The 16,420-nt window shown below is 37.3% G+C and overlaps 1 protein-coding gene across 1 annotated transcript in view; it reads left to right on the plus strand.

The window, feature by feature from the left end:
• SEMA3E (semaphorin 3E) overlaps positions 1–16,420 on the plus strand; it is a 272,281-nt gene that overhangs the window by 165,460 nt on the left and 90,401 nt on the right. Inside the window, exon 4 of the mRNA XM_052638808.1 lies at positions 1,633–1,752. Within this exon, the coding sequence (XP_052494768.1) occupies positions 1,633–1,752 (120 nt within the window). The remainder of the gene's footprint in view (positions 1–1,632; positions 1,753–16,420) is intronic.

Here is a 16,420-nt window from a genome sequence, read left to right on the forward strand (position 1 = left end):
CACCTCATTCTTGTGTAGCAACTGGGTAACAGTCAAGGAATGAGTCTTCCTTGCTTCCTCAGTCTGCAGCCTGTTGCTGACTAATTAAACACGTTCAGAGGCTGTGTCAGTCTAAACCCAGCAGAGCCAGAATATGGTCTCATTGGCCCCTCAAGATGTGCCCATTTCAGGAGATGAGAAGCATGTGCTTACAGCAAGATGAAAATAGAATATTAGATTTTCCCAACATATGGGTCATCCATAGACTAGGATGCTATGTTAATGGGAAATTAAAGAAATAAATCTTAGTAACCCAAATAATCTGTTCATTAGTGCATTACTTGTTCTTGCCAAGGGAATGCTATAATCTCAGTCATGTATGGTATGATGGTTCTGTTGGCTTTTTTCATCCTAATACTGTTATATGAGAGACTTTAAAACTCAAAATCTGTCTTTATAAAATGTCTTTTACTGACTACTGCATCTACTAATGTTAAGGTAATATTTAGCAATTAAAGGGTTTGGTATTTCTCTCATAATTTAAATGCACTGCTGCTGCTGCTAAGTTGCTTCAGTCGTGTCCGACTCTGTGCGACCCCATAGACGGCAGCCCACCAGGCTCCTCTGTCCCTGGGATTAATTTGCCAACAAGATATTCACTAAAATTTAGTTAAGTTGGTTTGAAACAGTTTTAGAACATTTTTTCATTTAGCATACTCACCTAATGATTGATCTATTAAAACTTTGTTGAGTGTGGGCTGTGTATTAGGTACTGAGTTTGATTAACTATGAAATATAAGGATGTACAAAACTGAGATTCTGTTTTCTGATGAGCTTACAGTTGAATCCCATTTTAGACAAACTAGAGATCTGAGGCCAAATGTGACCTGCCATGAATGAAGTTTTCTTGGAATATATCCATATCCATTTATTTTTCTGTTAACAATGGCTGCTTTTATGCTATAGCTGCAGAAGTTAAATAGTTGCAACAGAGACCAGATGGCCCATCAAACTAAATATATTTACTCTCTGGTTCTTTATAGAAAAAGTTTGCTGATCCCAGGACTGTAATCTTACAGTAATAGGTATAAAATGTTATTTTTACCAGTTAGTTTCCATCTGCTTACTTGAAAATTCTCTTTGAAAGTCCTTTATATGAATTTATGAGTTTGAAAATACAGACCTTACTTTTCCAAACATCAGAACTCTTTGTGCCCCGAAGTCTGCATTTGTTTCCTTGAGGGTAATGAAACTACTTCTACTGATTGGTCTTCTGACTTGATGTTGATTTATATGTGCTTTAAAAAATAACAGTATTGATAATAATTTAATTACCTAGTGAAACATTGCCTTGGAAATCTACACCTGAATACACTTCTGACCAGTGCTTTTTTTAAAAAAAAAAACTCCTCAATTGTGTACTAGAATACCTCATAATGATGCACTCCCATTATTGATTGTAGTTGATATCTCGCTATATCCGTCTCCCCCGACTCTTCTGCTGGTCATTGTCCTCTTTTCATCTGCCCCCTTTGCCTTCCCTAACCAAGGGAGGCTTATACATGAGATGTCTAGGGTTAGGGAAAACAGTCAAAAAAAGAAGCAAAACATTTTTATTACACTAACCAATTCCTTTTTTTCTCCCGGTTTTAGAATGAATGTGCAAATTATGTTCGGGTTTTGCATCACTATAACAGAACACATCTACTGACATGCGGGACAGGAGCTTTTGACCCACTCTGTGCCTTCATCAGAGTTGGATACCATTTGGAGGTATGACAGTTTCATTCATTGCTCTGAATGAATTATCAAAAGTAATGCTTAAAATAACTTTGTTTTAAAAGAAAGGTTATAGCATTTCTTTGGATAAAAGAGAAGAGCATTTGTGATATTCTGAATTAATTTGCTTGAGTAAGAGGCAAGAAGATTCCTTGTCAGTTACAAAATCTGTGAACCAGTTAATTCTTTATGCATTCCTTCACTGAAGAATTTCATTTACTTAATTTGTCCACTTAAAAATATTTCTTAATATCAAACTGTGTTCTTATATGATTTGTATTGGTATAAGCACCAGAGTAGAATGAATGTATTTATATATATATATATGAACATATATATATATACACATGAACATATATATATACACACACACATGTGTATGTGTAAATAAATTTATATAAACAAAATGACTACATACAGTATCTTTTAAAAGACATGCACAGGCTTGTTGATCCTATAATAACTCCTTTTCTTGGCCAGGGGAGGTAGGGAGGTGGAGTTGAGGTGGGGGATAGATGGCAAACTGACTTAAGATAAATAATAGTTGATGAGAGCTATCCATGTCTTCCCCTAAGACCCCACCACTAGGTGATATGGTATTATTTAAGCAAATCACAACTGAATTCTGCTACATGCATATATAAAGTAGCAGGCTTGATGATCAGTCATATAACTGGTTTCAACAGACTGGGTAAACTGCCAGCTCTCGCTTATTTAGGCACATGTCAAGCACTTTAGATCTCAGTTTCACTGTGAAACATACTAAACAATGTTCTGATGTCAGGATCTGTTACCTTTCCTTGTAATCAGAAGGCAGAATCCTACATCAAGATGGGACACAGAGAGAACAGAGCTCTGGATGATCTGTAGTTAAGCAGCTAGACTCTCTCTTTTTTAAAAAAATTCTAATTCATTTACAGTATTATGCCAATCTCCACTGTATGGCACAGTGAGACAGTTATACACATATAGACACCCCCTTTTTTAAAATACTCTTTTCCATATGACTTATCACAGGATATTGAATATAGTTCCCTGTGCCATACAGTAGGACCTTGTTGTTTATCCATTCTGTATGTAATAATTTATATCTGCTAACCCCTTGACTCTTGTACATTTATGAAAAGGCAGCAGTGACTGTAAACTATTTTCAGCTACCATGTATGAAGAACAACATTCATTTCACTGATATTCCTGAAAAATTATTTCTGATATTCCTGATACTAGCTAACACTCATGCGCACACATAATTAGCAGTATCTGAAGTGCTAACTCTAAATGCCTCCAGAAAGTGCCCCTGATTGGGGCACTTCAGCTGGTAAGCATCCTTATAGGCAGAATTTTTGATTAACATATTTTAAATGTTAAGAAACCACCTCTAGTTGTAGATTAAAGTTAAATAGCATACACAAATACATCACAGTGTATTTACTAAATTATTTTAGAGTAACAATGCAAGTGATAAAATGGGAGAACTTAGGCAGAGATATAGAAGGCAAGGGAGGCTAATGCAAAGTCAGAATATTTATATATATTCTGTATATAAGAATATATATAAATATGTATGTGTATATATGTATATATGCATGTATAAGTATACATATGTATATATATGTGTGTGTGTATATATATATATACACACACACATAAGTATACATACAAACACATAAGTATACATATATACAGTTCAGAATGTAGACAATTTGTGGTGCAGATCTAATGTAACGAAATCCTCTCAGTTTTCATTGATCTGAAAATGACTTTCTTTCATCTTTATTTCTGGAAGATATTTTCCCTGAGTATAGAATTTTGGGTTAACAGTATTTCTTTTGTTTGTTTCTATAAGCATCTCAAAAATGCCTCATTGTCACCTAATCTCTTTCTGATGTAAGTTCAGCTTTCATTCATATTGATATTACCCTGTTTGTAATTGCTTTATCTTTCAACAGTTTCTCTTTATCTTTGGTTTTCAGTAGTTTTTCTATACTGTGCCTATGTGTGTGGTGTTGATAGTGGAGAGATGGGTATTTTTATTTCTTGGGATACTTGATAAAAAATGATATTTTTATTTCTTGGGATACTAAGGTTTTTTTGGATACAGAGTTTATATTTTACACCAAATTTTTGGCCATCATTTTTCCAAATAATGCCTCTTCCTTTTTCCTTCACTTTTCTTCAGGGACTTATGGAAAGATGAATATAAATAGATAGAGATAGATAGATTGACTTTGGGGCCTTGTCCCACAGATTGCTGAGATTCTGTTCATTCTTATTTAATCTTTTTTCCCTCTGTTTTTCAAAGTGGATAAATACTTTACATTTATTTTCAAGTTCCAACCCTTCCTTCCAGCATCACCAATATGCTCTTAAGACCACCCTGTTAATTGTCCATATAAATAGTGTACTTTTCAGTTCTAGAACTTCCATTTTATATATTTTCCATTTCTGGACTGAGTGCTCCCCCACATATTTTTATTATTATGACTCTTTCTTTTAAACTTTTTAACATATTTTAACAGCAGTTTTCAAATCCCTGTGTGCTAATTTTAACATCTGAGTTACTTTAAGGTGAGTTTGCATTGACTCATTTGAAAAGACTCTGATCCTGGGAAAGATTGAGGGCAGGAGGAGAAGGGGACAACAGAGGATGAGATGGCTGGATGGCATCACTGACTCAATGGATATGAGTTTGGGTAGGCTCCGGGAGTTGGTGATGGACAAGGAGTCCTGGCTTGCTGCAGTTAATTGAGTCACAAAGAGTCAGACACAGCTGAGTGAATGAACTGAACTGAACTGAACTGCATTGACTGGTTTTTCTCTTGACTGTGAATCATGTTTTCTTTTTTTTTGCACGTATAGTAGTTTTTATTTTGTACTGTACATTATAAAATAGATTATATACTTTAATTCTTGATTCTGAATTCTGTTTCCTTTGAAGATTTTTGTTCTAGCAGTTTACTTGGCTGGATTCCCATTCAAAACTGCTTTGTAGTCATCAACAACCACACATCGCTGTCAAATTTCCAGCCACTGTTTTCATGGTCTGCTTCCATATGCAGTTCAGGTGTCAGCTAAGGACTTGGGAGAGAGTATATTCCCATATTTCAGGGCACCTTCCTCAGTTTCTGGATGTACCTTCCCACCTTTACCCTAAATCTCTGTCCTGTGTCTTTCCAAGCTAGCAGGTCTCCAGCTTTCTGCTTGAGTTCTATCCATTCCTCCCCACATTAATCAGGAGATTTTCTTGAATGAAAAATTCTCATTTTTGTCTGCTCTTAACTGATTTCCATTGCCTTCAAATAATTGTTTGTTTGTTTGTTTTTACTTACTTAGTCAACATTATTTGTGGAAATTAGTTCAGTACAAACTGTGTCATTAGTAGAAGTGAAACTCCATGTAATTCACCTTCATATACATAATGTTGAATATTTTTCTCATATAATTATCTAAATACTAGGTCTGATTAAAAACATATTTTGAAAAAATATGTATGTTTCAAAAAGGAATATGTGGCAGATGATAATAAGGACCGTGAGAGCCTATTTGGAGGCTTGATAAAATAGTTTATCAAACTCTATTTGGAGGCTTGATAAATTTTCATATAAGGGAGTAAAAGTTACAAATTGTTATAGGCAAGAAAAATGTTTTAAAAACATAAAGATAGCACATAGGAAATAGGTTCATAGACATTAGTTCAGTTGGTTGGGAAACAACAGAAGATAAAGCTGGGGCAAATTGGTGGAGGATTTTAATGCTAGACAGTGTCATTCTGTAGTTATTTCTAGAAACAGCATAGACACGGTGAGCAGTTTGAGCAGAGTGTTTGATTGACATGTCATTAGTAATATTTAGGATTGATTCAAGTGGAGCGGGATGAAAGGCAGAGAGAAATTAAAGGGAATTGCTATAAGAGTCTTCGTGAGAGATCACGAGGATATTTGAGTGTTGTCATGATAGCGAAGTAGAGGAAGTGTGGGGCTGATGTGAGAAGACACTCAGCAGGAGTTTATATAACTTAACATTTTATCAGATGTTGCTGACAAAAAGGAATCAGAAAGCAATTCCAATTTTATTTCTTGATGATTGGGAAGAAAAACAAAGTCTAATAGCAGGAGAGAATTAAGAAGCTAGAGAACATAAAAAAATACTCACTGTTTTTCAATTATAATGATTTTATTTCCATGTATAGTTATTTAAAATATTGATCCTGGAGCTAGGATAGCATGTTGTCACAACAGGTTGAATTGTTGAACCCTAGGAAGTTAAGGATCCCTGAAGGATTTTCTTCTTTGTCTCTCTCCCCTATTCTCTTATTATCTTCTCTCACCTCCCTTCTCTGCAGGCCACTTTATCCAGGTATTTAACTTGGAAAATGACATTTTTTTAATATGACAGAATGTTTAGGGAATATTAATAAGCAGACTGAGCAGAGCAGTGTAAGGCAAATCAGTTTAGTGCAATTAAAATCATTTGTAAAAGGAACAAAATAATAGACAACATCATCAGTGCTACAAGGAGGGTGATTTTGGTAAAGGGATGAGTAATTAGAATGTAGATGAAGAAGTGACTGAATAGTGATCAAATAAAGGCAGTAATATTGCCAATTTAATCCAGAGATAGAATTGTTAAGGAAAAGAAATATGGAGAAGGATATAAAACTGGAATGTTGGTCAGACATAGAGATCAGACTTGTGGTTGCTGGATTGGGTGGGGGACAGAGGGAAGGATTGGGATTTGGAATTAGCAGATGTAAACTATTATATATAGAATGGATAAACATCAAGGTCCTGCTACATAGCAAAGGAAACTATATTCAATGTCGTGTGACAAACCCAATGAAAAAGGGTTTACGGTATAGAAAATTGAATCACAACATTGTAAATCAATTATACTTCAATACAATTAAAAACAACAACAAAAAGTGGAATGTTGAAAGAAGGGTTTTCTTAGGATAGTAGACAAGGAAACTTATTTAATGAACAAGAGGATATGATCATTTTCCTTCTTGGAGATAAGAGGGGCTGGATAAGGAGCAAGTTTGAAAGGAGAGGTACTGTCTGCTAATCATTGAGAGGTCTCATTAACAGTTGGATATAAAGGGCTCTATTAGCCTTTGCCCTGCTTTTCATTCTGTACTCCAAGGCCAAATTTGCCTGTTACTCCAGGTGTTTTTGACTTCCTACTTTTGCATTCCACTCCCCTATAATGAAAAGGACATCTTTTTTTGGGGTGTTAATTCTAGAACGTCTTGTAGGTCTTCATAGAACTTTTCATCTTCATCTTCTTCAGCATTACTGGTTGGGGCATAGACTTGGATTACCGTGATATTGAATGGTTTGCCTCGGAAACGAACAGAGATCATTTTGTTGTTCTTGAGACTGTATCCAAATACTGCGTTTCAGACTCTTTTGGTGACTATGATGGCTGCTCCATTTCTCCTAGGGGATTCTTGCCCACAGTAACAGATATAATGGTCATCTGAGTTAAATTCTTGCATTCCAGTCCATTTTAGTTTGCTGATTCCTAAAATGTCGACGTTCATTCTTGCCATCTCCTGTTTGATCACTTCCAATTTGCCTTGATTCATGGACCTAACATTCCAGGTTCCTATGCAATATTGCTCTTTACAACATCGGACCTTGCTTCTATCACCAGTCACATCCACAACTGGGTATTGCTTTTGCTTTCGTTCCATCTCTTCATTCTTCCTGGAATTATTTCTCCACTGATCTCCAGCAGCATATTGGGCACCTACTGACCTGGGGAGTTCATCTTTTGGTGTCCTATCTTTTGCCTTTTCATACTGCTCATGGGATTCTCAAGGCAAGAATACTGAAGTGGTTTGCCATTCCCTTCTCCAGTGGACCACATTTTGTCAGATCTCTCCACCATAACCCCTCCATCTTGGGTGGCCCTACACAGCATGGCTCATAGCTTCATTGAGTTAGACAAAGCTGTGGTCCATGTGATTAGATTGGTTACTCTTCTGTGATGGTGGTTTTCAGTCTGTCTGCCCTTTGATGGAGAAGGATAAGAGGCTTATGGAAGCTTCCTGATGGGAGAGACTGACTAACGGGGATACTGGGTCTTGTTCTGATGGGTGGGGCCGTGCTCAGTAAATCTTTAATCCAATTCTCAGTTGATGGGTGGAGCTGTGTTCCCTCCCTGCTATTTACCTGGGGGAAAAACTATGGTGGAGGTAATGAAGAAAATCCTGGCCTCCCTCAAAAGAACCCAGGCATGTACTGCTACAGTCTGTGCTCCCAACCCTGCAGCAGGCCGCCACCGACCCACACCTTCACCAGAGATTTCTGGACACCCACCAGCAAGTCTCCTGTGTGGTCAGTTTGTTTCTCCTGGGTCCTGGTGCCACAGGTTCTGTTGTGCCCTCCAGGAGTCTATTTCCCAGTCCTATGTAAGTTCTGGCAGCTCTATAGTGGAGTAAATGGCAACCTTCTCCAAGAGGACTTATGCCATACCCACACCCAGAGCCCCTGTCCCTGCAGCAGACCACTGCAGACCTGTACCTCCACTGGAGACACTCAGACACAGTTCTGTCTTAGTCTCTGTGGGGTCCCTGGGTCCTGGTGCACACAAGGTTTATTTGAGACCCCTGAGCTTATTAAAAAGCAGAGACATTACTTTGCCAAAAAAGGTCCATCTAGTCAAAGCTATGGTTTTTCCAATAGTCATGTATGGATGTGAGAGTTGGACTATAAAGAAAGCTGAGCACTGAAGAATTGATGCTTTTGAACTGTGGTGTTGGAGAAGACTCTTGAGAGTCCCTTGAACTGCAAGGAGATCCAGCCAGTCCATCCTAAAGGAAATCAGTCCTGAATGTTCATTGAAAGGACTGATGTTGAAGCTGAAACTCCAATACTTTGGCCACCTGATGCAAAGAGCTGACTCATTTGAAAAGACCTTGATGCTGGGAAAGATTGAGGCAGGAAGAGAAGGGGATGACAGCAGATGAGATGGTTGGATGGCATCACTGACTCAATGGACATGAGTTTGAGTAACCTCCTTGAGTTGGTGATAGACAGGGAGGCCTGGCATGCTGTGGTTCACCGGGTCACAAAGAGTCAGACACAATTGAGTGACTGAACTGAATTGAACTGATAAAGGGCTATTTTTCAAGAGAGAAACCAAGCTAGAAATGCAGAGTTGAGGATTAACAGCCTATATATGTGTGAAAGCTGAGCTCTTTAGGAAGAGAATTTGAGTAAAAAGAGAAAATAACTGAATATAGTGCCCAGAAACATCAATATTTGAAAGACTAGTGGAGGAAGAAAAACAAAGGAATCTATTGAGAAGTTGACTAGGAACGTTAGGAGGAAAATAGGAGAGTGAGATAATGCAAAAATGAGGAAGTGATCACCATTGTTTGAAGTCTCAAAGAGTCAGTGTCATTGTATCTAGAAAGTCTTTGGAGACATTTATGAAAGGAATTTCAATAAAATTTGGATGCAAATCATGGTTTTCTGGCATAAAGAGTAGAAACCAACTTTCTCTTGAATTACATTTATCTTTTTTCATTTCAGTATTTTTATTTTTTTACCAAAGTATAATGTAAATTTAAGAAGTACACAGAATGTGAATGTATTGCTAGATCATTTTCACAAATTGAATGCCCCTGAGTAATGGACACCAAAATCAAATAATTTCTTTTTATTTTTAAATTTTATTTTCATTCTTTTTCTTTCCTCATGAATTCTTGGTTTTGTTTTTTTCACTTATGCCTCTTCTAGTTTAGTCTTCATTTCAGAGTCCTTCCTGAATTCTTCCACTTCATTTTTTATTTTTTCTAATTTTGATTTATGTTTTCTTTTATTTCTTATCTCTTTCCTTAATTTGTTTCAGCTTGTATTGAAATATTATGCTTGATTCTCATATCTATTTTGTGGTGTGCCTTTTTAACAAGCTTTCTATGATAATGTTTTTCTGTTTCTTATTCTTTTATAGTAACATACTGGATTCAGGTGGGATCTTTTTTTGGTGCTCATTTTTATATAAAATTAGTTTTCCTGAATTTTTAAAAAGAAAATATGGACCAGAATAGATGTATGTCTAGCCTCATCTTTTAGAACTCACCGTTCTGGTTTGTCAAGTGTTCAAAAATATGGAGATAAAGATATGGACATGGATATAGAATGTAGATGTGAACATGGGTATAAATACAGATATTCTTCTGGGTGTTCTCTCTCCCTCTTTTGTGTGGATATTGCTTTCTCTTCACCTTCTTTATCACTTTCTTGGACAAATTACATTCTACTCTTAGCAGTTTCTACTTGGAAAGGAAGTGGGCTACTTAATTTGGGGGATTCAAGGTCTCTATTCTTCCCACAGGGCCCTTGAAATCACCCACAGATTAATCAGCAAGAATTCCTCTCAGGTTCAGCTGCCATTCTAAACCGATGCTACACTACACTATTTACTGGAGATATGAGAGGTCTTATCACATTTGACAAAACCTGATTGCTTCTCTCTGCTTCCTCCTGTAAGATATTAACACCCTGTGTATCTTACAGCTTGCTATAGTTCATCCGCACCTGCTGGTAACTTGGGAGCTCATGAGGATGTCTTCATAGTCACCTTGCTGTAGGTGTTGTTTTGGCATTTCTGCTTGATCCATCTGTTTTCCTGGTTGAATTTACAGAGAATAAAAAGTATGCCTCTACTGCTATCCTCTCACAAATCTAGTGATACCGAGTTCAGTCTCTTACTGCTTGCTGCATGATGGGTCAATAAATGGAGAGACAAGTTGTTGAGGCAAAGAGTAGTGACTTTATTTGGAAAACCAGCAAACCAAGAAGATAGAGAACTAGTGTCCCAAGGAACCATCTTACCCGTTCGATTTGGGCTTCTTTTATCCTAAAAGGGGAGGGGTGTAACTGGTTGTCACAAACTTCCTGGTGCTGGAATCGTTTGTTGTTGCAGCTATGCATGTAGGTCTGGTCACATGTTCCTATAAACCTCCAATAAAGCAAATGCTATTCTCTGTCCTGCAACTTTTTCTCTATATATGAATGGACTCTCAAAGGTCAGAACCCTGAGAGTACAGAGTAGGCTGTCCTCTGTATTTCAAGCTATAGGAAACATTCTTTTACGAAAAGTGCAGAGCTAGCATGGCTAAGCACAAGCAACAGAGCACAAAGGTTAGAATTAAAGGAATAGATCCAATATGGAGTTAGGTTTGTTTTCCCTGTTGACACTAAGAGCATCTTTCAAATAATAAATGCTATACAAATATAAAATAGATAGGTTTTTATCTACCTCTAATTTTATTCACCTTTCAAACAAAATGGAAATTATGGGTTGAATATAGAGGTTCAGACAAAAAAAACAAAAAGACAATCCCAGAGGTTCAGCTATAATATATAGGTTTCTAGAGAACTGGAAGAAACCTTGAACTGAGACAGAATGGAGATTGTTTTTGTTCCTTAACAGACTACGTTTCTCTTAGAACACAGTGACTTTATCACAGTGATATTTGCATTCTACTATTTGTATTAGTTTTCTGTGATGCGAAACACATTACCAAAAGTTTGGCAGCTTTAAACAGCACACATTTATTATCTCACAGGTTCTGTGGGGCAGGAGGAGGCCAGGCATTGCTTCTGACTTTGAATGCTGACATCAGGGTGTTCCCCGGGCTGCCTCTTTCTAGCGCTCAGGATCATTTCCCATGTGCTTATGGTTGACAGAATTCAGTTCATTGCAGTTGTGGGACTTCAGTTTCCATTTTCTTGATGGCTGTCTCTCAGAGGCTGCTCTCAGCTCCTAAAGGCCCACCAGCAGTTCTTTGCCAAGTGACCCTGTCAAATCATGGCAATGTACTCCTTTGAAGGCAGCAAGAGAATCTTTCTGTCCAGTTTACTAAGAGCCAGTTATATAATATAACCTAATCATGAGAACCACTATACCATCACCTTATAAAATACCATAATCTAGAGAGGGCTTTTCCACCATGTTTGCAGTTCTTGCCCATACCCAAGGTGTGGTAGTTATACTGAACATCCAACTGTAAGAGGAAGTGGGAATGTGAGATACCATTAGTATTCTTTCTACCATACTCTCCCTTACATATCTTCATATAAAACAAAGATTGTATCAGTGCAAATGTTTTCAGTTCAGTTCAGTTGGCTCAGTTGTGACACTTTGCAACCCCATGGACTGCAGCATGCAGGCTTCCCTGTCCATCACCAACGCCCAGAGCTTGCTCAAACTCATGTCCATCAAGTTGGTGACGCCATCCAACCATCCCATCCTCTATTGTCCCCTTCTCCTCATGCCTTCAGTCTTTCCCAGCATCAGGGTCTTTTCCAGTGAGTGAGTTCTTCACATCAGGTGGCCAAAGTATTGGAGTTTCAACTTCAGCATCAGTCTTTCCAATGAATACTCAGTGCTTTAAGAGGATGTTTCTTGGTAAGCAAGGCAAACACACATAGCAAAGGGTGAAAAATAGTCATTTTTTTTCCTAAACCTTGTCCGTGACTCTCCTCTTAAAAGAAACTTCTTTTTCTCCTTGTAAGAATTATAAAGACCAAGGAATGAATATGTGGGCCACCTCCAGATTGTTGCCTGCCCAAACGTGGGAAAATTTGATTGTCCTCAGGGCATTTGAACAAGAATTGCTGTATATTTCATTGTTGTTCAGTCACTAAATAATGTCTGAGTTTTTGCAACCCCATGGGCAGCAGCATGCCAGGCTTCCCTGTCCTTCACCCTCTCCCAGACAGCACTGGACTTTACTTTCATGACCAGACACATCCACAACTGAGCATCATTTTTGCTTTGACCCAGCCGCTTCATTCTTTGTAGAGCTATTAGTAATTGCCCTCCACTCTTACCCAGTAGCATATTGGACACCTTCTGGCTGGGGGTTGGGGAGGGAGCTTATTTTCTGGTGTCACATTTTTTTGCCTTTTCATACATTTCATGGGGTTCTTGTGGCAAGAATACTGGAGTGGTTTGCCATTCCCTCCTCCAGTGGACTGCTTTTTGTCAGATTTCTTCACTGTGACCCATCCATTTGGGGTGGCCCCGCATGGCATACCACAGCTTCATTGAGTTACGTAGGCTCCTTTGCCAAGGCAAGGTTGTGATCCCTGTATTTAATTCAGTTTAGCTCAGTTCAGTCACTCAGTTGTGTCCAGCTCTTTGCAACCCCATGGACTGCACCACACCAGGCCTCCCTGTCCATCACCAACTCCCCGAGTTTACTCAAACTCATGTCTATTGAGTCGGTGATGCCATCCAACCATCTTATCCTCTGTCATTCCCTTCTCCTCCTGCCTTCAATCTTTCCCAGCATCAGGGTCTTTTCAAATGAGTCAGTTCTTCGCATCAGGTGGCGAAAGTATTGGAGTTTCAGCTTCAACATCAGTCCTTCCAATGAATATTCAGGACTGATTTCTCCTTGCAGTCCAAGGGACTCTCAAGAGTCTTCCCCAACACCACAGTTCAAAAGCATCAATTCTTCGGTGTTCAGCTCTTTTTATAGTCCAACTCTCACATCCACACATGACTACTGGAAAAACCATAGCTTTGATGTCTCTGCTTTTTAATATGGTGCCTAGGTTGGTCATAGTTTTTCTTCCAAGGAGCAGGTGTCTTTTAATTTCATGGCTGCAGTCACCATTTGGAGTGATTTTGGAGCCCCCAAAAATAGTCTGTCAGTGTTTCCAGTTTCCCCATCTATTTGCCATGAAGTAATGGGACAAGATGCCATGATCTTTGTTTTCTGAATATTGAGTTTTAAGCCAACTTTTTCCACTCTTCTGTTTCACTTTCATCAAGAGGCTCTTTAGTTCTTCTTCGCTTTCTGCCATAAGGGGGGGGGGGGTCATCTGCATATCTCAGATTATTTATATTTCTCCTGACAATCTTGATTCCAGTTTGTGCTTCATCCAGTCCTGCATTTCTCATGATGCACTCTGCATGTAAGTTAAATAAGCAGGGTGACAGTATACAGCCTTAATGTACACCTTTTCCTATTTGGAACCAGTCTGTTGTTCCATGTCCAGTTCTAACTGTTGCTTCCTGACCTGCATACAGATTTCTCAAGAGACAGGTCAGGTGGTCTGGTATTCCCATCTCTTTAAGAATTTTTCAGAGTTTGTTGTGGTCCACAAAGTCAAAGGCTTTGGCATAGTCAATAAAGCAGAAGTAGATATTTTTCTGAAACTCTCTTGCTCATATTTCATTAGTATAGCATAAATTTTCTCAGTGTATTTTTATTTAAAGTTTATTATATCAGTTTTTAAATTTGCAGACTAAAGTCATTATGCAAATGTGCTTGGCACCAAGACGATAATGTGCTTTTTGATTTTCAGTATATGGTTTTGACACACTTTTCATCTAGTGCAGAAAGTAGCAGCTCAACTAGTCAAACGGGGATACAGTCACCTTCAAAATCAAGAATTATTCATATACCTCATCCAATCTAAGTCTTTTTGAAAATACGTTAGAAACTGTCTCAAGTATTGTTTTTATCAAGTTAATCCACATTTGTACCTTATAGATGAGCAACTATATATTTTTCTAATTGTTTGTATTCCCTAGTTAAATATTTTGTGATGTGCCAGTAAAAGATTACTATCCAGACATAACAGTTTCTTTATAGAGTCATGTTTTGTAATATTATCTTATGGTTCCTTTTGAGTTTGAACCCTTTATTTTTCAATAATTATTTAAAATATCTTTTCAGGCAGCAATACTTCAAGTATTAAAAATGGACTGAAATATCATATTATGAGCACGTGGATTTTTATCAGATACATTTTCCTCACAGGCCCTTAGCAGTTGTTTCTTAGCAGGTTAAGGGCTTCCCTGGTAGCTCAGCTGGTAAAGAATCCACCTGCAATGCAGGAGGCCTGGGTTCAACCCCTGGGTTGGATAGGTCCCCTGGAGGAGGGCACGGCAACCCACTCCAGTATTCTTGCCTGGAGAATCCCCATGAACAGAGAAGCTTGCAGGCTCCAGTCCATGAGGTCATGAAGAGTCAGACACTACTGAGTGACTGACACACACAGCAGATTAAATTTTAGTTTCTGCCTATAGTACAGAATCGAAAGTTCATTGGGAAAGCCAACAAAGCTAATAACAGTTGCTAGAAGTTGAAAAAGTTACCCATTAGGCTTACATGACTGCTATTAATAGTTTGTTTTACATAGCTGAGATCAATATAGCCATGCATTTAATATTTTTTGTGTTTTTCACAAAGAAATGTGAATATTTTGATTCTACAAATTATTTTGTTCACAAAAAGTTGGGTCTTCTTATACTCAACTTTTAAACATACAAAGTTTCAAAGATTTCCAATTTTGTTCCCTTAAAGGTTTTCTGTTATGTCCCTATTTATTTCAATTTGTTTACCTACAGTTATTTTAACTATTGGTGAAAAAATATTAAACATAATAATTTTAAAGTAATTTTATAAAAATCTAGGGTGGGCACTAGCCATTTGAATAGAATAAATACATGAAAATTTATACTTAGCCATATTTATATTTTAAGATAATTCTTATATGTTAAATTCGCTGTTTATTAACAAAAATGTTCAGATTAGAATTTGCACCAAGATGTTTTTATAAATCTTATTGCTTGCATGTTTTCATGGGCAGCTTTGGCCTATAATTTCTTGATAGACATGTGAAAATAATACATAGAAATATTTTATTGATTTAAAAATTATGGGAATTTATTTTATAACCCATTTCAAATAGGTGACTTAAAGGTCATAGGTATGCCCTTATAAAGTCATGTTTATGTTTTGTTCTGACCTTAGTCTGTGAGGTTTTCATTCTGGAGACCATATGCTATATATGTATTTTTGACTGGAGGGGTAATGGAATTTATAAGCAATAAACATAGTGATTACCTGACATTAATGCTTTTTATTGAAGCAGGATGAATGGAAATATTTTATTCATTGGAATATATATTAAAATTTAAATGTGAAAAAGGAAATTATTTACATTAATATGGTAGTTGTCAAATAAATGCAATATATCAATAGTTCTTTAAAAAAAGATATCCTAAGAATTCTGTCCAGAAGGAAAAATACTTTTTCTTTCTTTTCTTTTGTATCTTAAAATAAATACATTTTTTGAGTAAGTGAAGACGGTTACTCTAAATTTCATAGCACATGATATCAAGATTTTTTTATTTAGAAGTCAGCAATTGAAGACTTAAATACCAATTAATATCTTAAAAGAAATTCTATATCTTGTCCATTAGGTGTTCAGTCATTTTCTACAGTGTTTTTCTGCTTTCTTTACTGCAAATCAAAAGATGTTTTTCAATGCAACTAGTAGAAAAGGCAATTGTTACAATCCCTGTTACATAAGAAAGTGAGCATGACACTTTCTCCAGGAACTTGCAGTCTATTATTTGCATGAGTTTTAACATCCCTAAGGTTATTTAAAATTGTCTCAGGTATAGGGATTGTTCCTTCAGGGTCTTTCTCTTCTGTCAGCCTTAATAGTGAAAGCCAGTTACATGATTTTTGCTGGGAAGGAAAACAGAATTCCTTAGGCTAGTTCTTGTCCGAGAATGATGATTTGAAAACTTTTGGAAAGGCCGACTGCTTGACAAACTTCCCTTATAGCTCACGCTTGTGCATGCCCTGCAGGTGAGGCAGTGAGTGAGAAACCCCGCT

This window comes from Budorcas taxicolor, chromosome 4 (genome assembly GCF_023091745.1).
Source record: "Budorcas taxicolor isolate Tak-1 chromosome 4, Takin1.1, whole genome shotgun sequence".
Classification (NCBI taxonomy): domain Eukaryota; kingdom Metazoa; phylum Chordata; class Mammalia; order Artiodactyla; family Bovidae; genus Budorcas; species Budorcas taxicolor.